The sequence below is a fragment of the Dermacentor variabilis genome, chromosome 4 (genome assembly GCF_050947875.1).
Source record: "Dermacentor variabilis isolate Ectoservices chromosome 4, ASM5094787v1, whole genome shotgun sequence".
In the NCBI taxonomy this organism is placed as follows: Eukaryota; Metazoa; Arthropoda; class Arachnida; order Ixodida; family Ixodidae; genus Dermacentor; species Dermacentor variabilis.
In genome coordinates this window covers 94,926,704-94,951,844 of record NC_134571.1, presented here as the reverse complement: position 1 = coordinate 94,951,844, position 25,141 = coordinate 94,926,704, and the positions used below count along the sequence as shown (strand labels likewise).

The 25,141-nt window shown below is 45.7% G+C and overlaps 1 protein-coding gene across 2 annotated transcripts in view; it reads right to left on the bottom strand.

Annotated features, from left to right (window-relative positions):
• Positions 1-6,950: 6,950 nt before the first annotated feature.
• Positions 6,951-25,141, bottom strand: part of LOC142577856 (uncharacterized) — a 148,760-nt gene continuing 130,569 nt past the window's right edge. For both annotated transcript variants that reach the window (XM_075687290.1, XM_075687291.1), the window contains exons 3-4: positions 19,532-19,723; positions 6,951-7,516 (exon numbers count right to left, since the gene is read on the bottom strand). In XM_075687290.1, coding sequence (XP_075543405.1) covers positions 19,614-19,723 — 110 coding nt within the window. In that variant the 3' untranslated portion in view covers positions 6,951-7,516; positions 19,532-19,613. The remainder of the gene's footprint in view (positions 7,517-19,531; positions 19,724-25,141) is intronic.

The following is a 25,141-nucleotide window of genomic DNA, read 5'->3' as shown; positions in this document are numbered from 1 at the left end:
ACATTTAGCTAGAGGACTACGCCTGTGTTTAGGAGTTCCAAGAGCGGCTTCTAGATGTCTTATAATAGCTGAGGCTCGCCAATCACCATTTCCAGTTATGGGAACTACAGAAACATGCCGGCATTATTTCCGTCTTCAAACCCAGCATAAAAACCCGCAATTGGCTCTAGACATAATGAAACGAGATAGAAGTTATGTGCATACAGAAATTCAAGAAAATCTTCACATATTGCCAAGAAATGAATTTTGGAACTCTGCCATTTAATATCCTCCATGGCTGCTTACAGACCCAAAAATCGAATTGTCAGTAGATGGAAGGTTCAGAAAAACAGACATGTTCATTCAAGCTGCTCAACAACTAGCACTAAACCAGATATATATGCGGTATTCAGGATACAAGCACGTCTATACAGACGGCTTCAGTACAGCAACCTCTTCAACTTCATCATTCATTATACCGCCCCTCAGCAAACAAGAATCATTTATCTCGTGCGACTTCGTCCACAGCGGCTGAACTGTTCGCAATCCTATGTGCGATAAAATTTATATTGTGAGTAAGAGATGCGCAAAAATGGGTAATTTTCAGCGATTCACAGGTGGCTCTAACATCACTCTGCAGCACAAAGGGGAAAACATTCAGTGACAGTATAATATATGAAACACTTAAAAACCTCACAAAGGCAAGCGAAGCGAAACATGCAATAGCATTCCAGTGGATACCAGGGCATTGCAACATTCCTGGCAGCACAGCAGTCGATGAAGCAGCACGACAAGCGCATCTCAAAGATGATACGGTACCACTCCCAATATCAAAGAATGAATTACGGTGCATTATAGAAACAACGTGTTTCAAAATGTCTAGAAACACTTGGTTTGACCGCAATTCCAAGAGCTCGGACTTATACCATATTGATCCATTTATTGAATTCAAATTTTCATTGTCATTAAATAGAACTATGGAAACCTTTATTCTTCGATTAAGGCTAGGCACTGCCTACACAAAGTATTTCTTACACAGAATTGACCTAGCAGAAACCCCCGAATTTGATTGTGGATTTGTAGACGAGGATATATATCACCTCCTTCTACATTGCCCACATCAGGACACACCAAGATGCCGATTTAAATCAGCGCTAATTAAATTAGACCGCAGACCTTTCAGTTTAAGGAAACCAATGGGCCCTTGGCCAACAACGGCCTTGCAGAAGAGCGCTTTAAAAGCACTAAGGACTTTTCTTGAAGACAGCGGCATTGTTGGACGTTATTAGTGCTTTCATTGTTCTCTTGATTCCAATGTCACTGTACATATGCTTCTGTTTGTGAATTACGTTATGTTGACTGTTCTGTTGGGACTGTATGTGATAATGCATTTACACGATGTATGTCCCACCCGCTGACTAGACAATGTGTTATTAGGGGACAGTATCGTTTGTACTTTTGAGACTTTTTCTACATAAGTGTGGATACAGTTACCTTGTATATTGTATGAACCATGTGTTCCTTACGTCATAGTCTTCCTGTGGAAACGTTGCGTGGTAAGCCCTGGTGCTTGTGTGAAAAGAGTACTTGATATGTAATCTTGAACCCAGTATGCTGTATGACGGAACCATTCAAGAGATATGGTGTAGCCGGCGCCTACATTGTGCGCCAACATCTCCTTATATCATATCAATAAAAAAAACCAGAGGGGAAGATCAGGATTGCTACCCTATGCTGGGGAAAGAGGGGAGGGGGAGGTAAAGTGATAACAAAGTAGAGATAAATAAAGAAAGAAGCACAGACATACAATCACAGTCGGTCACTGTCGCCGCATACTGTCATTTATTTACTGTCGGTCACTGTCGCCGGTCACTGTCGCCGCATACTGTCATTTATTGAGATGACGTAAGGTGTCATTGGTTTGCGAGTGAATGCCATCAGTGCACATTTGCCTGACGAGATTTCAAGACCTTGGTTGCGGAGGTATATAGCTGACAGAGTAGCAGCCTTTGAAGTCTTGCACGTATCTGAGGACGTGTCACACCTGAAGTCCATAGATATGTTGTCAGCGTGCATTGAGATCTTGATAGCTGCTGGTAGATGATCAACAAGACCAATGAGTGTGAGGTTAAATAAGGTAGGGCCTTGTACACCGCCTTGAGGAACACGTCGGTATCTGTAGTGTCGTGTGGTTTTACCATCGCCGATACACACAAAGTAAAATCTTATAAAAAGTTAATGAGAAATCTATTGGAAAACTCGACCACCTAGGTCAACCATCTCAAGAGCATCGAGGATAGCCTCGTAACATACGTTATCGTATGCCCCTTGACATATAAGAACAAAGCTGCAGATAATTTTTTTCGTGAATTTTGATGCTGGACATACGTAGCGAGATCAACAACGCTGTATAGTGATGAGCGATCTCGACGAAAACCAGCCAAGCAATTTGGTAACAGGTTGCAGCGTTCCAGGTACCACTCCAAGCGGGTAAGGATCCCATCTTATCCATTATCTTTCCCACACAGCTGGCCAGCGCTATTGGGCGGTATGAGGTGAGTTAAATTGGGGACTTGCCTTGCTTCAGGAGAGGGACCAAGCGGCTTGTCTTCCATTCTTCGAGTACCATGCCATCTTGCCAAGATCCGTTGTATAGATATAACAGTTCCCTCCGTGCACCATCACTCAAGTTGTTCAAGGCGCGGTAGGATATGCCATCTGGTCTCGGGGATGAAGAACGCCTGCATAGAGCAAGAGCCGCTTCTAGTTCCTCCATCATGAAAGCAAGATCAATGTGGCAGTCACGTGAAACAGGGATGTGACTGTGGGCTGGGAAGCCTGGACCCGTTGCTTGGCCAGCGACCTTGCACAAAAGTCTTTTGCAATATCAGCATCCAGTCACCTCTGGAAGAGCGCCAGCGCTTTGAATGGCAAGCGTTGTTCAGGGAGGGAACGCAGACTACGTATGGTTCTCCAGATGTGGGAAAGTGGCTTTCAGGGGTCTAGTGATTGGCTAAACATTGTCCAACGTCGAGATGCCAATCTATCCATGCAACGTTGAATTTTCTTTTGTAGTCGTCTCGCTGTCCTAAGGTCTTCGATGGATTTTGTACGCCGGTAACGCCGCTCCGCACGACGACGGAGCGCACGAAGTCGCTCCAACTTCATATCTAATTCCTTGTGCTTTGACGAAACCATGACTGTGCGCGTGGCGTCTTGATTGTGAAACTTGATTGTTTCCTCTAATCCAGAGGACAAACCCTCCCGACAAGCATCTTCCGTGGTGGAAATAAAACTAGACCAGTCAATTATTCGAAATGGTGTTCCGTGGGAAGGACCTGGACATCTCTTTCATGACAAGGTACATGGGAATGTGATCACTCCCGTGTGTCTCGATACCCGAAAACCATTTAACACATCTTGTGAAAGAGGTGGAGATGAAAGCTAGGCCAAGACAGCCGTCATAATTCACGCCTCGTATAAACTTTCGTCTGCCGTCATTCAGGAGTGAAAGGCCATGGTTGCAGGCGAAGCTTGCAAGTCATTGCCCTCTTGCATTTGTCGTTGTGCTTCCCCATGCCATATGGTGCGCATTAAAATCTCCTATGATGACATATTGAGCAGGACACACCGACAAGACGTTCGTTAATCGTTTGGGACCAAAATTACTTGAAGGCGATATATATGCGCCTGCAAGTGTAAACACGGGTTTGCCCTTTTTAATTGTTAGGCAAACATATTGATTGTTATCATGAGGCGGAATGGGCTGGCGAACATAGCTCGGTTCTCTCTGCATGTTCCGATTTTCTACATGCCTCAGTTGTTTATATATATATATATATATATATATATATATATATATATATATATATATATACAGACGAAAGTCTGCAAGGCGTGACTTTAGACCTCTTGCGTTCCACTGGATGATTGACGCTGCCTTGACTTCTCGAAAGGATGGGTGATGGTTGACCATGTCTCTATTAGAGAGACTCAAGCACTGGGTTTAAGGCGTCCAGTACTTTGAGTGCACTTAGAGCAGACGTGGTTTCAAGGTTCGACAGAATCACTCGAATGGCATCTATGCGACGCCGCATTCAAATGACTTGACGATCTGCTTTGGGCGTGTCATCGGCAAAAGGAGTAGGCTCCCGAGCGGGCTTGACAATTTGTGGTTCTGTGGGAAGTTGCTGGCTCGGAAGCGCAGGCCATTCTTCCTGAGAAAGATTCTTTTCAGCTGACTTTCTTGTGCTGTTCCGCCTCTTTTTGGCCGGTGCTACGATGTCGGTGCTACAATAGAAGGGCCCGTCTCCTTTCGTGTCTCTGCCTTTTTTAGGAGGTTCGGTTACGCTGACGCCGACACGCGATCGTTTCAGCAGCTTCCCCGTGTGTCGAATTGTCCCGAACCAATTGCTTGAGACCCACGACCTCTTTCTTGATGCAAGGGCACTCCCTAGACGAGGCAGCATGGCAACCATTACAATTGCCGCACTTAAGGACAGTATCCAGGCACGTGTCCTCCGCGTGAGGTTCAGCCCACCAAGGACACAGTAACCAGTTTGGAAAGACCCCCTTGACATGTCCAAGCCTAAAGCACCGATGACATTGAAGGGGCTTTTGTACGAAGGGGCGAACAGGGTGTCGGAAGTGACCGACTTTGACGTGAGATGGTAAGCAATCTACATTGAAAATCGGTTTGACGCAGTGCGAAGTTCCAAGGCGGCTCACATGCTTGCTGGTTTGACGAGGATAGGCAAGTATGCTTTGGGAATCGCGACTAGAAGACTTGTCCACAGCATACCTTCACTCTTAATTCGACACGCTAACACACTTCAATCATTGCCGCACCCACCCGCCTTACACCCTCTCCCCTTTAGTAGAACCTTACCTATATATATTGTGGTGAGGAAAGCATACGTGGCCTTCAAGAAGACAAATCCACTTGTCGAAACGGTGGCTCCTGCTTTCACCTTGTTCACGTTTTGCTCATCGTCTTGAATTTCCATCTCCCGCATTCCCCCTGTTTTCCCTGCTGTGGATGCATCATCCATCGGGATATAGGAACATACTTTGATGTGCCCTAGCTCCGAGATTTGCTTCAGTTTCTCGAGCGCACTCCCATTGGAAACATCGATTGCGAGGACATTTTTGCATGTATTTATCTGAATGTTCTTAATTTCATTCGGCACAATCCCTTCCAAGAAAACAGATAGTTCTTGCCTGTTTAGCAGTCGGAGGTTGCTTGAGGGTTCATCGGGTACAAACACGATGGCGTAAGGCCAGCGTTCAGGTCGACTTCAGAGTAGCCGTGCTCGCTTGCGTTGATGTATTCGCGTTGACAGTCGTCCTTTTGGTCCTCTTTCTGTGTACAGTGATGAAGCTATCATCCGACGAGTCTTCATCCGACACGGAGTAGAGCTCAGTGTCCTCGGTGTCACTGAGCACGCTTCCTCTCTTCCTCGTGAAGGACGGCCTTGATGACCTCTGGCCAGGAGGGCCTCTGGAAGGCTCCGCGTCCATGGCCACAAGACCGGGAGCCGAGGCACCCGCCACCACACATCAAGCTTAACAGGGAAGGAGCCTTCATACTACGTCGACTTCAGATGGGCAAGTACCTCCGCGGCACTCCACTACACGCAATGTACCCCTCAACATTTAAAAGAGACTTTCAGTTTTGCAATACACCAAATACCCTTTAACACATGGTCTGGGGATGCAAAAATAACCCACGGACAACGCCTACCAAAGCAGCAACAGAACACCAGTGGGAAGCACAGGTGGCAAGCCCAAAACCTGAGGACCAGCTTCCGCTGGTGAACAGGCCCAGGCTATCAACACAGGACCACGGCTACCTGCAATAGAGTGGCCGCTCACTTTCGGGCCTCAACAGCTTGGTCTCCGAAATAGTTTATTCACTCACTCACTCACTCACTCACTCACTCACTCACTCACTCACTCACTCACTCACTCACTCACTCACTCACTCACTCACTCACTCACTCACTCACTCACTCACTCACTCACTCACTCACTCACTCACTCACTCACTCACTCACTCACTCACTCTATTGTCATGCCTGACGTCACAACGCCATCATGGTCGCAGCGGGCATTTGCGAATGCCATCGTCACTTACGTGACCCTTATTTACTTTCCATTTACCTGACCATTTACTTTCCAAAGAAGCCATGAAAAAGACGTAGACCAGAAAAATAAATAAAAAAGACGTATCTGCAAGCATTATTTAACACGGACGCTGTTTAGTTCTAAATTTCTAGGCCTTATTGATGATAGCTTGACTCTAGACCCACGAAAGTCAGAACGCCTGGTGCTCACTGCTATATTACCGTTGCCAAACTTTGCTCAACCTATTGTTACTATACATATCACTAACATTATCTGTTTCAACGTCTCTCACAGCCTGGTACCTGTCCTTTTCATTAAAATATTTGTAATTAACTTACTATAGTTACAGTGTAAATCTCTACGATGTGAAATCAGGCATTTTAACTATGCCATGTGCATTCACGATAAAATTTTCTCAATAACGTGCCATCAACTTATAATAAACGTTATAATTTCTAGTTGAACAACCCTGTATTATGGAACAAATTATGGTTCAACTATAGTTGAACAACGTTGGACGATGGAGCTTGCCCATGCTGTCACGCGGTTGACCTTTCGATGCAACATAGATCGTGCGTATGGACAAATTATTTGTTGCACTCCGATCTTACGCCCTTCTTAGACATGAACGACTGATAGTGCGCCCGGTTGTTTTTTCTTGAACTAGAAGAAAATCTTGCTTTGTCATGCTATGGCGTTCAGAGGAAACGTTAAACTGAGCTTTAGCACTCGAGAGCACAACTGTTTTATTGTATTCTTGGATGATGACAAGGGCTCACAATCGCCAGAAACGTCGCCAGGGAAAAACGCGCATTGATCTTAAGACACAGAGCATAGAGACCGGATCAGTTTCGAAACACTAGTTTAATTGGTGCTTTATTCACAATGCAATGGAAACAAGAACGAAACAATGACTTACTCAGCACTGCACACAACGGTGACTCCGCTTGACGTGACACAACACCGCAACATTTTTTTTTTGGCAACACAAAGCACATAGTTACAAGAGCCGCACAAAACAGACTTTCATACTCAGTTTGCAGTACACAACACACTATTGTTTTTTTTTCAACCGAACCATAATTTAACAACTATATTCAGCAACAGAACTGGCTTACTCTTGTCCTAAAGGTACTCTTCGTATGTTTCCTTTTATCACATACGTCGTCGATCTTTATTAGCGACCACGGCTGTGTGCCCTTTCGTCTCGCATCGATTGTCGTGCCTACGCTACGTATTTGTGTTTTAAATAGAATCCAAGAAGTAGGTAGCTCTTCTTGGATGTTCAAAGATTTCCCTTCTTCAGGGTCGCACCCTCTGAATGAAGAATCTTGATCAAGAAGATTTCATCGCTGATCCACGTTGATAGCTTTTTGTCAAATGAAGTGGTTTTCGAAGGAATGGGCCATGTCTGAAAAAAGTCAAAAAATAAAAATCGACGATACATCACTATGATTGCAAGTTCATCTCTTAAGTTGTAACTTCTGTAACGCCGAGTTCTGTTTGCTACAGAAATTTCATGTGTTACCAAGTTCCCAAACCGCTAACTAATCAGTATTAAGACTAGAATTGATTCTAAGAAAGCTGATGAGCGTGCCGTGGAAGAGAAAGCTTACGGGGGGCTTATATAGGTGCGAGCGTTTATGCGGTCTTTTTTTGTTGTTGTTGATGTGAATATAAAGGGGATGTTGGCGCGTTTAATGGCACTTAGTACACCTTATCGCAGGTACAAAAAAAATAAAGTAAAGCAAAGCACTGAAAAATACACCAGGCTGCCTAAGAGCACGTATTAGTGCGAACCATTGCATGGGTAAAGAAAGGCATAATAAAAAGTACAAGAACACTCAGTGACCAGGGGCCGTATAACGTAAAACTATTCCAATATGTTTTTATTCCAATTTCCTGACGTCAAATTTGCGTAACCGCCGACGGAAGCACCGGGCGGTTACCCGCAGGGTTGTGTGAAAAGACCAATCAAATGCTCTCCTCGTTTATAGGAGGTCACTTTTGTATGCTTTAAGAACGAATAACATTGCCTACACTGAGCGGCTTGTCTTATCTAATTGGCTGACAAGAGCCGAAGAGCACGCTCAAATGGAGAGGGATTCGATGGGGCCAGGCCAGTGCACTGAAAATCGATAACCGGATGAAGAGGGTGGTACCGGCGTCTGCGATTGGTCCACTTTCCCTTACTAGCTTGCGGTAGCTCATCGAAAATCGCGGCGGCATGCAACGGAAGGTTAACATTGCAGCTAAGACGGATCCTCGTCAAAGAAGAGTTGGCAGAGCGAGGTCGTAAACGTGCCGAAAGTGCTCGAAAACGTTACAGGGCCACGCAAAACGTTTTATTGTACGCAAATAAAGCCATGCTCTCTGAATGCTCTCTGGCATCGCGGGCAGCCATCCTTTATTCCTTTCGGAATGGGGCAGCCTGCGGCTATTCAGAAGAAAATTCAGTTTTGTTCGGCATATTAATGCATCTTTCACGCGTACACGTCACTTTGACGTGGTGGGCTTTTGCGGTTTTGTGACGTCGGGCAAAAGGCAGGTGAAGTGGGTCCAGCCCAAAAACTTCTGACCAATTGCAGAGGGCTAACGGCGAAAAGGCGTCGAATCAGAAATAACTATTTTTCTTTTATTTGGTTAAATCATGCATAATCAGTGTGCACACGTCATATGAGATCGGGAGCTATCGCGGTTTTCGTGACGTCGCGTGACAGACAGGTGAAGTGGGGGTGGTCTAAAAAAGTTCTTGACCAATAGCGGAGGGCTGATGCAGAAATGGAATAGAAAAGTTTGGAATAGTTTTTCGTTATAGCGCCCATGCAAACGTCAGTAATTAAGCGAAAGCCACTCTACCACTAACATTCCACACAACAGCGCCATCTTCCTTTTGATAGCATATCTAAAGAAATGCAATACCTGATGTTATTAAAACGCGGCTGCGGTGTCGTCCCTTTTTGGTGTGCACAAAAGAAGTGCCTCCTCTTTTCATGACGTGAACGAACAACGTTGTTGGGCTAATCAGCACAACCATATAATCAGCGCAACGAAGCGTGGGCTTCGGCGAAACCGACATTTCGAATATTAGCGGTGAGTTCACAATGTTTAGGCAGGTTAAATCGGCATCAGCTACCCAGCGAAAGAAGCATACAACCATTTTTTCTCTTGTATCGGTGGACATATTTCTACGGGTTTGAGACACATTTCTGGCGACCTGTCATACATTTTGTTTTCTTTAGCGACAAAAAAATTAGGTACCACACATAAGTGCCCCACCGTCGGGGCAAACTGCGTCTCGTCATTGCCGCAGGCTATAGTACGTCTCATTTCTCGGCAAGCTTGACAAGACCAGCTCCATGCTCTGCCGTCGCACAAGACGACAAGCTGAAGCAGCAATTTTGTTTGTATTCTTGCCTTATGTCTGGGCCGGCTTTGTCTTCATTCCTTGCATGGATGCGCATGTCATCTCGGATAAGACGGCCGTGGAGAAGGGAACTTATGCGGCAACGACAAAGACATTAAAAGATCAGCAATGAGCAAAGCGCGAAGGGGCTTCTGCATACACCATGACGCAAATACTAGCTGTAATTTTGGCTTGCCGAATTTATGTTAAAGACGCCATTGTAGTTTTCTTCACAATGATGAAATACACGCTAAATCATTTGTACATGACGTTCCTAGTACAGGGGGCCGCGCGAGGTCGGTGAAATGTGCTTAGGCAGTATAATGTCACAATTACACGGAGCGCGCTACTTTCAACGTTTTTTTTTTTATTAGAAAATGTAAGAACGACATATTTAACAGCTTCTCTATCAGGCTGTTAAATATGTGTTCACGACTTCCTTGACACAGCGGACTTTCTTTAAACACATTTTTCTAGATGACAGCCTCGTAAGGTAAAGTTAACATGGTCACAGGGAATGAATTCCGCGAAATGGGATGAATAGTCTGTTATGGTAATCTCACATGAGGCCAAGAATCGGGCTCCTGAAAGTTTCGAGTTCTCTGGTGCTATTATACTAAGTAAAGCACCCATTGCCGCAATTGTTTGCATGATTTTTGTGTGCCTGTGCTTAAATGAAATTGCATCACTGATAGGATATGTTTTTTTCTTCATCATCATCCATGTAGTCACCAGGTACCATATTACAAATAAGACGGGACAGAGCCATGAACTTGACTTTCGGACTCCCGGTGCTCCTAAACAACAGGCATATCTCGCATCTAAGCACATCTGCCTAAACATTCGTTCACGCATTCTTCTTCTTTCTTATTTAGTTGTACTTACCGCAAGGCATACATGAAAAAGAAATGCACCAAGAGGCGTCAAATAAATGAGTACAGCCCCGTTTGATGCAGATGCTGCAGCAATGAATTCGTGCACTTATTCATTCTCCAACGGGTCAAGCCCTACTGGACATTTGACTTTAGTTTGGCCTCCCTAAGCATCTTGTGCCCAGTGTCCGTATTCTATCCTCGCCACAATTTCGCCGAAGTGATCTCGTGATTAGGAAAAGAATGCTTTAGTGAACCACGGTGGCAAGTGAATTGATGTTCTGGCAGTGCTAGAAATATCACACACCAAAAATTCAGTGATTCAGCGATTTTTGTTCATGCAGAATAGAACTCTAAAGCCGCTGGTTCAATATTAAACGGGTTTAAGTTGAAGTAGCATGCAATAAACGCCCCTATCTATACCGTTTTTTTTTTCCGAAAACAGCAGTTCTCGCAGTACGAAAGCACTGCAATGTTCCTATGTTTTAGAATCCGAAGCTTTGTTGGGAATTTCAGGACGCCGCGGTGCTAAATGTACACATACATCAAAATGGGCGAACTTGCTACCGCCGCATTTCTCAAGTCGAAAATCAATGCCCTTGAGTCCGTATTAAATAAGGGATAGAACGACAGCGCCGTATAGGTCGTGTCTAAATCGCATTCCCCAGCGACGGCTCTTTCGAAGTAGCAAACACCGATCCCAAGGGCAGTGATATTGTGGGCCACATGATCCGAAAGACAGTACCCGAACCGGAAACACGTCACGAGAGCAATGTTTTGGACATGAACTACTCTCATTCGGTAGAAACCCGAAGTAGAATGCATTGCACGACCAGACGTAGCATGCGTAGAACGGGTGCAAATTTCAACGAACGCCGAGTCACTCACGTTTATTTAGTTACCGATACAGTAGAATGCCTCTACAGCGAACGCCTCTACAGCAAAAACATCTGTATAACGAAGGGTTGATTATGCGGCGGCCGAATTCCCATATTTTATATGTGTTGCGAACGCCATTTTAACGGAGACCGTACAGCGTACTTGACTGTACAACGAAGGAATTCAGGCGCCCCCACTGGCTGATTTCATGCTTTACGACGAACGCGTTGTGATGCCACCACTGTCCCCCGCAGACGTCACCAAGGTGCACTCTGCGCTAGCGCTGACGGCAGCACTAACGTCGCACTCGACGAGCGTGCGGATAATCGAAATATCCTCGCTCCGCTGCTGCTCGACTCGTATCACCGTTTGTTGTAACTCATTCGCGGGTACAACGGCCGACGAAGAGGTCTCAGTTGATGACGATGTGAGGATGTAAACTATCTAAGGCGGAAAGGACGCCAATGTCAACGGAGGAAACAGGGATAAAGGTCCTGTAAACGAACCAGAAATTTTGTGACGGCAAGGGAGGCGACAGCGGCATTCGGCAATCTGCAGCTTTACTTTGTGTATAGCTTCGGCGTTTTGTCGCAGATAATGCTGTGAACATCGGTACAGTAGGTTGGCTGCAGTCGAACATTCTGACACAAAGTCAGCAAACGAACAGTGTCTAATTTCACTCAGTTTCTCTATGATTCAAGTTAATTAAATCGTTTCTTTCGTTGAGCGTGCTAAGTCTGCTCAATTTTGAGCGGTATGCTGCGCAACTTGACCTGCATACGGAAGAATTTTTGACGTCCCGAGCACTTGGTCGTAAAAGCATTTTAATTTATCAAGCTGCACTGTTTTAACTCCTAGCCTTTGAACAATGAATCCGAACAATTTCTTTCAGTATGGCATACAGCGTACTGCAGCAGGAGTAATTCAGATACATTGCCTTTCCTGAAAAAAAGAAAAAAATGATGTGTTTTTTTTTGTTTAGGCAGTTACCCCTTATTCCTATGGAAACAAGACCTCCGATTTATGAGACACTTTCCAACGCTCTATTTGGCCTCGCATCACGCTTTCTGGAGCGGCGCCAGGCACGCAGCCACTGAGCAACGACTGCACAATGCAGCGATGGTCGTTAATTTATTTAGATTACGTTGTGTAACTTATTTACCGTTTACTATTGAGATAGGTTCAATTGTGCTTCGACTGCGCGGAAAGGTCAGTGAATAAAGCCTCATTGTGAGCTTTATGGTGGTCTCTCAACCTGCTATGTGCAAAGGGCAGTGCCTACACAGCACAAACAGAATGGATTAACGATTCTTCAGTGATACTGACTGTGAGAGAATGCATATCCTGTAGACTTTAAGACGTAAGTGTGCATCTCTACATAGATAATGCGTGTTGCAACATGTGCACTGTAAGGTTGTTGATGTTATCAACGTCGGAAATGCTACATTCTTATACGCGTTGCTGTCCTCCTCCATACCTGTGTAGAACTGTTGCTATTGGAATGACGTTATGTCGGCACACGCGATCATTGCTTCCCAGGAATGTCCGCGAGGTCTGCATAGGTTTCTCTAGTCGGCACGCGAGAAAACGCAAAATACTCACGCACATGGACACATGTTCGAGCAACGAAGTGCGAATAAATTAGGAGATAAAGGGAATGTAATCCCCCGACGTTTAAGTACAGTATGCGCAGATGCTACGGAGCTGCAGGATTTTCTTATCCTGTCATCTTGTTTTTGTACGTTTGCCCTTTTTTTTATTTCATGTTGCCATAATTCGAGTGTGACCTTGCTTTACCCTTTTCGCGGCGCGGATACACCTTTTTATGCCCCGAAGGCAGTCAGTTGTATGAGGACTGCGAGACAACAGGCCTTCTCCCAGGCTCTCCCAATTTGCGCATCCGACTGCCCCAAGCTCTTTGCGTAGGCCACCATTCAGAGTGTAACTTGAAATGCACCTTGAGCGTCATCATATTTAGGTTTGTGATTTGCCCGTGCTTTGACGCCAACATTTGAGAGCGTAAACAGCAGATGAACAAAAAGAGCCACCAAAGAACCAACGAGAAGCAAAGAACATGTACTAAAACACATTTGCGAAAAAAAGAAAAAAATTCGCAGTTCCGCTCGAAAGACGAAGCACCGATTGCGATAGCAAATTAGTAGATAGCTGTAAGAAGTAAGAAGAGTAGTGTTATCGGCCGTATAAACTTGTAAGCATTCGCTTATTAACTAAATTAACAATTATAGAATATGTAAGCGTGACTCAACAAGGACGTAGAAAGAAACAAACACGCAGAGCGGCGCTGTCTTTGTGTGTCTGCTTTTTTCTACGTCCTTGTTCAGTCGCGCTTACACATTCTATCATGGTTTCAAACTAACTAGTCTGCCAACGTGTTTTAACTAAATTAACCAGCATGGTGTCACACGCGCACAGGTAAACGTGAACCATCTCGCTCGATGAGTGCGGAAACTCGCTGTCAAAATTCTGGAATGAGGAGTCGCGGCAGCAGCAATCGCATGGACCTTCATGCACTTGTCGCTTCAATGCGAACAAAACGTCAAAAGCGCAGGGCATAGGAAGCTATGGGCACTACGCGCAGCCTGCAAAACACCGCAGATCGCTTTGAAGATGAGGCCCGCGCGGGGGCGCACTTTGGCCATGTCGCAAATGGCTTTCAAGACACACGAGCTCCGGCAACGCGTCCCTACGGCGTCTGCCGTAGGCGTCTACTACGGCGTCCGCGATTCGCGTGGCCAACGCTGTAGTAGGCGCCGCAGTTGTCTCTATTCTGTATGGAGCGACAGGCAAGGAGGACATCGAGGCACCCTAGCAGCCGCCGGAGAAGAACGCCCCTCCTCCCTGGCCCGACACCCCTGCTTCGCGCGACGGGAGAGGCCATGCATCCGGGCCGCGTTCCTGGCCTGCGCACAAGAGATTGAACCGCGTTGGCCGGCTCACCCTCACATGCTTTCACTCATACGGAACCTCACGGCGACGCTGGCGGCGATGGCGACGCCCCAAATGCGTCTGTAGTGTCCATATAATTGTTATAGCAATAAAAAAAACGAGCAGACTGATATCACCGTTAAACGTAGATATGCAGGAAGGGCAGACGCAGAAATTACGTATTACTGCAGCACGGAACGATAGATACTGCAAGTTGAAGTTTCATTGAAGTATACATGAAGAGAAGGTACGAGGAAGTGTTTCAGGAGATCTTATTTTCTATAGTGTTTCTAGCATTCTTTTTTTGACTCATGCATTTGCCTATTGCGAGGCTCTTTTGTTGCAACGAGGCTAAAAAGGGGCGAGGGTCCTTGCAATGCAATGTTGCGCTTCGTAACGGGTGCGGTTTACGAGCTGCTGAAGAGAACTCGGCGTGCTGAAAAGCGCGCGTGCGTTAAATACGAAACACGGCAATTCGATTCCCCCGCTTTTTCTTTAATGCCTGTTCCATGCCACCAACCCAAACTCGAGAGTGACTTAACGAGAGAGAGAGATAGAGAGAGAAAAAAAAACGAATCTAAGGAAAGAGATGCAATAACGCGCTCTTTCGCTGCCAGACGTGCAAGCCTTGATGGCCACAGTAACCAATAGCGGGAGGATCTGGCTCCAATGCGTGCCGTTTACAGACGGACTCGCGCGAGCCCCTACAGCTAGCGAGGCTCCCGGGAAAGACATGATGCTGCGCGCATTGTGAGACCTCCGCGAATACGGCTTCGGTGGCGCCGGCCAAACAGGAAATTGCCGCAGCGCGCGACCACCACTCACGCCAGAAACAAATCGAAAGCTCGTTGCCCGCCGCCGTCTTGCCTTTTTGCCTTTTATTCCTGGTTCCTTCGCACAGAGACCAACCAGGTCGTATTGGAAGCGGTTCCGCCTAGCTGTGCAGCGTTATGATCTGACTGGCTCATTTCCGTATCCGTGTGCCTGCACACCTTTGTGTGCGCCTAATGTGCACGTCTGTGCGTGCGCGAGTGTCAATACCTTGCCTTTTATGACCCCTAATTTGAAAGGTCACTTGTCTCCTTTCTTTTTCTTTACTTTCACGTGTAGGTAGCAGAGTGCGTGAATAATAATAATAATAATAATAATAATAATAATAATAATAATAATAATAATAATAATAATAATAATAATAATAATAATAATAATAATAATAATAATTGTTTTGAAAACATATGACTACTGCCAACGGAAGGGGCACGATGCCTGCCTACTCTTCAGAAAGGAAGAGACAGAAACATTGAAACGGAAGATAGGAAGAAGGGGAGGAAAGAAAGAACAAGATAACATGATGACAAATCTCAAAAAATAAAGCAGAACGCACATTACAGTTCACGCTACTTAAGAATTCTCAGTGAGGTCTTGTCATCTGAAATGAGAAATAAGGTATCAACGTGAACATAAGTTAGGTATTACTAGAAAATCAAGTAGAGCGCGATGAGCCTGATTCCGTCGAGACACACAACCAACGGGGTACAAGCATTCGTCGAGCGTCGTACACCGCAGGCCATGGAGATGATAGTCCCTCACCAGTGACGTGTGCTGCGATGTGAAAACGAAACAAACGCAAGATCACGTGCTTAAGTGTCCCGCAGCGAGCGCAGTACATACACGTTGGACGGAATAATAGATTTAAGAAGAAATTAGAGGCCGAACGCGACGATTTGTCCCTTCTAGGCCATGCCAATTTGCCTTGTAGTGACCTACATGCGCTTTGCCCTTTGTAATACGTGCGGCCTTAAAACTTAGATTGACGCACTTTGAACTACAGATGCACGTTCAGGTAATGCGTCGAGGCGATGCACGAAATCATTTATACACAAACTTCGCTGATGTTTGCTCTCGATCGGGACAGTGTTGAGGTTCTCGTCAAGGAAAGGCATCAGACTTCTCAATATGAGAAAAATATCTGAAGAGGGTTGGACAGCTGAAGCAAAAAACGTAGGGCATGATTTCGTTATTTCACTTTGTCACTTGAAAGTCATGTATCTAATAGCACAATGTATTTCCAAGTAACACCTAGCACAAGAAATCACACGCTTCTAAAAGGATCCTTCGTATGGTAGAAGATTGCAAAACCCATATGCCCCGCATAATGGACTCTTGGGAACAAAAGAACGTCCGTATTTTGCTATGTTTCAACCTTGCGTCAATGATTTCAGTACATCCAACCAAAGTTAAGCTCAGTTCTCTGAATTTCAACATAATCAGTATTGTCCTTCATAAGACGCGCTTTTCAACCTTAACGCAAAAAAAAAACTACAGTTTGAATAGACCATCTCTCCAGGTTTCAGAAATTGAACCTCCGTCCACACCCATACTTCACCGTATATAATGGAAAAATCATCACAGAGGCTATAGCTTACACGTGTAAGTTTGCCAATGCAACTAGATTTCTTTAGGTCTCGAGCACTGCGATGAATCTCCGGAAGCTTAGACCTTAAGGCTTGTAAAATGCTTCCCAAAGTAGTCGTTCGGAGTTTTCTAGTCGCCTCCATGTTTTCTTTTTACTTGCTCCCACTCAAAATGTTTCATATTTTACATTACCGCAGCTAAGCAAATGCCTTAAACAAAGGGAAATAGCATAGAATGGCAGCTGAACACTGGTTCAATAAAACCACGTAAGCTCCAAGCTCAACTGTCTAGACCTGTACTCTCACGCTTCCCTATTATATCGTTATTTGTTTTTGTTTTATTGTTATCTTTAAATGTATTTCTGCTAACGAAATCTTACGAAAGAGGATAGAGAAGTTGTTGCACTCGAGGGTGGGCCTGACGTGTCCCAACCTTCAGGCAGCACTTTTCATACGGATTATGGAATAGATCAAGAAAATAAAAAAGGAACTTTTAGGCTTATAGTGCGAGGTCGATGCCCATTGTCATCGGCCCTGCATAGCACACTTGCGAAACTCCGAACCCACAGTCTGAGCGATAGGACTGGCATAATGTGTAAGCAAAATAATAATATTGAATGAATAAATTAAATAACAATAAAGAAGACAGAGCTAGATTTACCACGACAATAATAAATAGGCTACGGAAAATAAAACAATGAGCAAATCAGGAGATATGAATAAGAAAATTTCAGGGAAACGCATTTTCGAACAGAGCGAGAAAAAGAAGAACAAAGAAGCTTAACAAGGTTGTACTTAGTTTGCTACCCTGCAGTGAGGGAGACGGAAGCGAGAAGAAACGCAGCATTGGGAGCACACACATGGCACACCTTGCACGCGTGAAATTTTTTTATAAATATGGAGACGGTCATCCTCCTGCGATTCTGACGAATCTGAGCAGGATTGTGTCCCTGCGCCGACCGACCTACCGCAGGAAGTGGGCTAGGACGCGATGCAAGTCGAGTCCATATCGAACTTGGTTTTGGCTTTCAATTCTGGTCTGAAGGGCCTCTCTTCATCGTGGGATAACTGCCAGCCGTCAATGGAGGAACCCCAGCTGCGACGGGGCTCCTCATTGTCCGACCTGTGTTCGGCACAGTCCGACGTGCTCAGGACCGCGTTTTCACCTCCCAGCTAATGCTTCTTATTTCCACCTCAGATGGTCGAGGGTGTATAGCCGGGCTACCGGTGACATCTGTAGTTACAGGGTTCACCTGTAATAATAGTTGTGCCTAGAATTATCTTGACATCAACAGTTGGGCCCAGAATTGTCCAGGCCTCAACAAAGAAAAGGCTTCCCTTGTCCTGAATCCGGTAGCCCCACGTCCGACCCGGCACAGGGTTCACCATTTTCAAGCTGCAGATATGAGGGACCGGTTCAGCCGCATGGATCGCATACAAGCGGTCCACGCTGGCAAGAGGCGTGCGACTTCAGCCAGGGTTTCCCTTGGTAAGCTGACCAGACCTACCGCAGCTGAGGTGAGTTCTGCTAACCAGGGCACATTCCCTGCATCGGTATAGCAAGAGGGGGTTGACAACCCGCGCGTTTTGCCGGGTGCCGTTCAAAAGGGCTTCCGCTATTTTCCCCCTCTCTGCAACGGCAGCCCTCCGATTCCAGGCTGCGGCAAGGGCTCCTCCGCTTAGCCGTGCGGGCATCCGACTCCATCCGCACGTTGCCCGTGACGCACCCCTAGGAGGTGGGGAGATCTCAGATCCAGAGGTTGCGACTCCACCCAAGCTGGATTACATGGACACGCAATCATCTGCGTCGTTCAGGCACCTCTGAACCATGAATGGTCATCGGACTTTCCCATTATGGACTTACGAGATGTACCGACTTCCGCACTGTGGCTTCCAGTAGGCTGGATGACAGGGGCGCGCAACCTACCTCCGGCCCTAACAGCACGGTTTTGAACTCTCTCACAAGGACGCCATTCCATGTTGAGGCCTCCGTGGAGCTGGACTACACGGGTCCTCCAAGACCCCCGGCCTTTTCAGTATGTTCTGTGTTCACCGTGGGATTGCCCTGGTGAACATTGCTCGTAAACTTCCTTGGATGTAAGCCGTGTGTAAAGGGAACTGTCGGGCTACATTCGTGTGTGAAATAATCAACGGCTTGCCCCCAGGCATTAGGTTACAGAGTATCGCCACAAGCCTCCGGCATGGTCCAGCCACGGCAGTGTACAATGCCACGCACTTCAAGCGCCAATCGATAGGAGCGAAGGGCTGTTTGTACAAAGGGCAGGGACGTAATCAACGCGAGCTTATGACTCGCGCTTACTGGGAATTCCTCGTTCAAGGGGAACAATTGCAAGCCCCTATCCCAATCATAGCGCGTGCGGCCCCGGACATCTAAGGGCATCACAGACCTGTTATTGCTCTGTTTCGTGCGGCTAGGAGCCGCTTGTCCCTCTAAGAAGGTTGTAAGGTGCTGGCAGCCCCGCACCTATTTAAGAGGCTAGAGTCTCGTTCGTTATCGGAATTAACCAGACAAATCGCTCCACCAACTAAGAACGGCCATGCACCACCGTAAACTTTTAATACATATTCAACTGAGGGAGAGAGAGAGAGACGTTCTGTGATAAGCGCTAGAGATGTTTACCATGGTCATACGCCTGGCATGCTACTGCAAATGACAATAGTGACGCATCCAATGAGCCACTCATACATGGACAGTATACTCTGACACTGAACATGCGCAAGTAACAAACACAAACGTACACAGTAACGAGTATCAAACTCACACAGTAACGAACATCTAGAGCATCTGGTTCAGAGCCAATGTACAGGAGACACTAGTCCGATTTAGCAAAAAAAAAGAAGAATGTATCATAGAGAGGAGTGAAAATTGCATGTTTCGGGTGTCGCACCTCGCGGGAGAGAAAAGAGGCGCGGCTGGCGCGGTCCGAGGAGTTTTCGGGGGTGCTTCCTGGACGCGGTTCTTCCTGGGAATCACCGCCTCCGGCCGCTCTCGAACAGGCGCTGCCGAAGAGCCTGCAGGTTCTTCAGGGACGGCTGGTTCCGGTTCAGGATGAAGTCCGGAAGGTCCACACCCATCATCACTGCGAGAGTAGAAACGCGCAGTTGTAGATGGAGCCCGTACACTTATCATCGTTAAAATATTAACAAACACTATTAATTATCCTGATTGATTATGCAGACATTTGACCACGCGCAGTCCAATGCGTCATTTTTTTTCGCTCAGCTTGTCGCCTGCAAACTTTCATTTAGGTGCAGGAAAGTTAGCGAAATACCTACAGTAGCGCTTTTTGATGTCCTGAAGCAAGCGCACTTCGGCTTCGTGCTTCTCGCTGTCGCAGTGCGCTGGCAGCCCCGCTGCTGTATGACGTAACAGAACACAATATAACGTAATAGAAGCCGCGCCTCTCTCGAGGAGCGCGGCTTTGCGTTCGCTACAGCCTCTCAGTTTCAGTTTCACGCGATTTGACAGTCGAAATACGTCGTGCCACAGTATCTTGTCTTGTTTTGTTTTTTTTCAGATCCAAGAGTTGATGTGTTTGTATACGGAGAACTCGCTTCAATTTCTCAATTACAATGAGCCTTATAAGCTAAAAGCTTAAAACCTAATTAAGGATTTTTTGTTAATTTGTGAATAAATAATATGCGTAACGCGTCACCCTGTGGTCCCCACCACTGGCAGCCTGTCTCCGAAAAAACCGTCCTTTTATTTCAAGACGGCTATTTTAAAATATTACTTAAAGTCTTCGTAGAAACACCCGGTATAATTTTCTTTCCTGCGAAACGGTGTTTGTGCTTTGTGGGATTAATAACGAATCTGTCCAACTTTTCACTAATGTGACCGACATATTGGAGCGTTAAGGCTGGCCAGACAATCGGGAATGCTTGTGGAAACGTTTGCTCCTAACAACGAGGGACCCGCAACTTCACGGGTATGCAGCGTTGAAAGCTTCGCTATTCAAGAATCAGAAGGTAAATTTGCAAAGCACAAATATAAAGTGAGGAGAGCTCATGGGTAACCCAAGAGTGATTCGCAAAACAAAAACAGATCAAGTACACAGTGTCGAAAAGTGGCTCCACGTAGTCAGAGTTGTTGCTTCGTAATGACGTACATGTATTTTAGGTCTTACGGTCTGAGCTTGACCACGTGTAGACGGCTTCATTCATGTACCTAGTGATCTGAAAGTCGGGAGTGGTGAAATCAGGACAATAGTGGACAGAGATGCGCTGTTAATAAAGCATGAACAAGAATGATCGCAAACTTCGGGCCCTAAGCAATTGGCAGGGAAAGCTTCCGATGTGTACAGGATACATCTTAGAACGTACCACAGCTACCCATATGAGTCAGTATTCACAAAGCGTTTTGTTCGTAAGTGTTCTTGCCATTGGCCATGCGCCTTTGCTAATAATATCCCCAACGTCATGATTGGCAAGAATTTTCTCTTAAGGTCAATTCAAGAGTGAGAAGTTTTTTGTAGGGGTGTGCGAATATTCGAAATTTCGAATACGAATCGAATATTTTCCTTATTCGAAGCGTATTCGATTCGAGAAATGCACATTCGGAAATTCCCGAATATTCGAAGAGGGCCAAATAACGGTAGAAACGGCGAATATTCTGACAGACTGAATAATTAAGCAAGTAACGAATTACATGCTTGCTCCGCATTCTCCTAAGAACATGTTTATTCACTGAGAACTTCGCAGGACCGGCTCATTATTTGTATGCTCTGTTTCAGTCTATCAGCATGACGCCTGTGAGACACGATCAGTTTCAGTTTCTTTTTACCAAGCTCTATTCTATGGCTCTTTCATAGTCGTATATGATGTTCTTTAGGCCTCTGTAACTATATGCAATAAAATATGTATCCCAAAAGTTTTACCTGGACAATTTTCAGATGTTTGTAAATTAAAAAGAAGAAAAAAAACACATGTCCGAGGAGAAGATTGCGTCGCCATCGACGACTCCCGCCTTGCGGTCCCGCTTTTCTCATGTAATCGACGGCTCTTTGCTACCTGCTGCACTGCTGCTCCGTGAGACAAACACAAAACACGCTAACTTCGCCACTGCGCTCTTAGCAACTATCTCAGTGGTGATACAGCCCTCGATCAAGCGTGTTCTCCGAGAACGGCATCAACTGCAGATGACGAGCCACCGAGCAAGCAAGAAAAGAAAGCCGGAAGAAGTCTCCTTTGGCGGCACTAGACGAAATTCTCGCCGTCGACAGCATGGTGCAAGTCGTGTGAACATGTTCTTAAAATGCGAACGGGAACAACCGCTCCTCTTCAAAATCGCATGAAACAGCACCCTTTGTTGACGGAAAAATACAAAGAAGATGCCACCGCAGACGTTCCGTTGAAGAATCAACCGACACTGCATGGTATACTTCAGCAGAGATAGCAGTCATTGTCTCAGAAAAAAAGAAAACGCACTTCACCAGGATGTGGCAGCCATTCATTTCTTCACCATTCCTGCCACATCGGTTCAAAGTACTGGTCGAAGCAACTGTACAGTCGTGCCATAGACAGCCATCTTGAACAAAATTCTCGTCCCGCGCCTGTACAACGACACAAGAGCAAACGCACGACGCGAGCTGTGAAAAGTACTTGAACACGGAACAAGCACTCTCGCTTTTACCAGCGGTATCTGGACGACGCGTGCCAACGAGGGTTTTGTAAGCGTCACGCGTCATTTTCCTGCGGTCGAGTTCGACATGAAAAAGTTCGCTTTGAACACGCGACATATGCCGGAGAGTCACGCGGCTGTGAACATAGCTGCGTCATTGGAGCAGTTGTGCACCGACTGGGAGATACCATTCGACTGCGTGAAGTACATCGGGATGGACAGCGGCCGGAATATCCGAGCGGCTGCCAGGAGACTGCCTTCATTCCAGCGAGCCTGCTTCGCGCACACTCTGCCCCTGGTGATAAGCAATGAAATCTCGTGTTCTCCGGCAATCAACAGACTCTGCAAGAAGGCGAAAGCGATTGTAGGGCACTACAAGCATAGCCCTAGTGCATAGAAAAGACTGAACGATCTGTAGACGTAGCTGAACAAAGATGTGCTCCATGTTGGCCGGGACGTTGACACAAGATAGAACAGTCAGTACCTCATGCTCTCAAGGCTCCTTAAATTGTAAGAGTTCTTCAGACTTGAGCTCACCACTTCGGACACGAGCGTAGATACCTTTAAGTCTGCAGAGTGAAGAGATGCAGTGGAGTTTTTCGAGGCATTGAAGGCCTTATTTGACGCAACTGTGATCTTAAGTGCTGGAAAGTACCCCTCATTGTCATGTCAAATTCCAATTATTTTTGGAATGCTGTATTGCCTCGAAGGTTGCAAAGGCAACTCAGCGTTTGCGAACAATCTCGCAAAATGTAGCAAGACTCGTTTTGCTGAGTGCGAATTTGACGAAGTGGCCAACATGGCCATGATCCTTGATCCGCGCTTTTAAGGACACAGTTCATCAGGCGTTTGGTCAGATGATTTGGCTGAAGACCTTGTAACAAGGGAGCTCCACGCAGCTGGCGTAGAACCCAGTGAGGACACTGTTGTGCCAGCGTCGAGTTCGTGTCCACTGGTGCTATCCGCTGTATGGAAAGCTTTCGACGGTCTAGTGATCAACAAGGAGAACGCACATTTTGCATCTCCCTCTGAGCGAAAAGTTACAGACTATACGGAAAAGCTTCTTCTCGAAAGGGGCAAGGATCCTTGTGAGTGGTGGCAGTCCATTGGCCGCTTCACGTATCCGCTTTTAACTACACTCGCTAGAAGTACTTCGCCATCCCTGCTACCTCAGTTCCAAGTGAAAGTATATTCTACCGTTGGAAATATTGTCGCAGTGCATACAGAGCGTTTACTTTCTGAACATGTTGAGCAGTTAATTTTCCTTCATGATACTCATAATCAAGTGCATTACTTGACTGAGGGCATTACCTGTCATTACCTGAGCGCATTATCTGTAATGAGTGTCTTTTTAACCTACAACAGATTTGTAATATGCAATATTATTTTTTTAAAAAGTAATGAAGCTATTGTTACCACGTTTTGCATCTTTTTAATACTACACACATATTCGATATTCGATTCGATATTCGAAGACAGTGTTCTGCCGTATTCGTATTCGATTCGTATTCGAAAATTTCAATATTCGCACACCCCTAGTTTTTTGCGAATATCAGCACTGCCGTGTTCTGTTATAAAGAGAGGAAAACCATAAACAAAAGGCAGGGTTGTTAACCGGACATAGCCCGGTTTGCTAGCCGGTTCTGAGGGAATTGATAGGAGAGAGAAACATTGAGAGGAAGAGAAAGTCTGCTGTTGATATCATTGGTTGCTGGGGAGTTACTGAGGTAGAGAGGTACTCCATTCGTATATTCTATATGGAAATAAATAAATAAATAAAGAAATAAAAAAATAAATAAATTTCATTGCTTGATTTGCACAATACAGGAAGTATTTCTCCTGGGCGCCAACAATGTCGTGGATAAGCCTGTCGCACATGCTTGCACAACACATACGTCGGAAAACATCGGAACTTAGGTTTACTGCCCTCATCATAACTGGCTACTTCGTACACCGTGGGTTCCGGCTAGGATTATTAAGTCTACATAGGCTCGTAGCTGACTATTTCGCCAAGCAGTCGCTGCACACCACGGTACGAGTACGCACAGTATTGTGTTAGCCTTTGTTGAAGTAAATTTCCATCACGAACTGATGAATCTGCGGTTTTCGGAAACTTGAGAAATACTTCCTACCGGAGAAAACGAGTAGTCCCAAGTCAGCCATTTTCATTAAGATCGGGAACTTCAGTTATTTCTGCGACTTTCAGTAACATGTCGATCTTTTCGTAACGTTTAATTACGCGTGTTTAATTACGCGATTGTATGTACAGCACAAAGTACATCAGTATATTTCTGCGAGTTTCAAAGCAGAAAATAACTGCTTGTCATTTGGCCGTATAGGTGTCTGTGACATGTTTTTTCCTCTTTGTAGGTAGTTCAACTAGTAATTGCTATCAACAATCGCAACGCTTGTTGATAGCAATTACTTCCTGATGATGATGCATGCAACTACTCGCAACTAAAAGGAAGAAAAAGAACAATGAAGGAGATATACACAGAGTAGTCACGTTCTTTAAGCCTCACAACAAGAGAATGGATTAAGGTAGTAGCACTATAATTGAATCCGGTTGTGATGCTACGTCTTCAGGAGTCATACGTCTTAAAGGGGTCTTGAACTACCCCTCGGGCATGGTGAAAAAACATAGCCCACGGATAGCCTATACGCTAATGTGAACATTTCAGAAAAATTTTGCAGTCATTCTGGACGCGTGGAGCACGCAAGCGGCGCGCAAAGTCACCTTTCCCTCAAGCGCCCTCTTTTCAACGGATGCCCGCTGCTCACTCTTCTCTGGACGCTTTATTTTGTAATATAGCAGATTCCCATGTGTGGCTGCCATTGGCCAGTAGCTGACATCAATCATCAAGGGTGTTTGGATCCG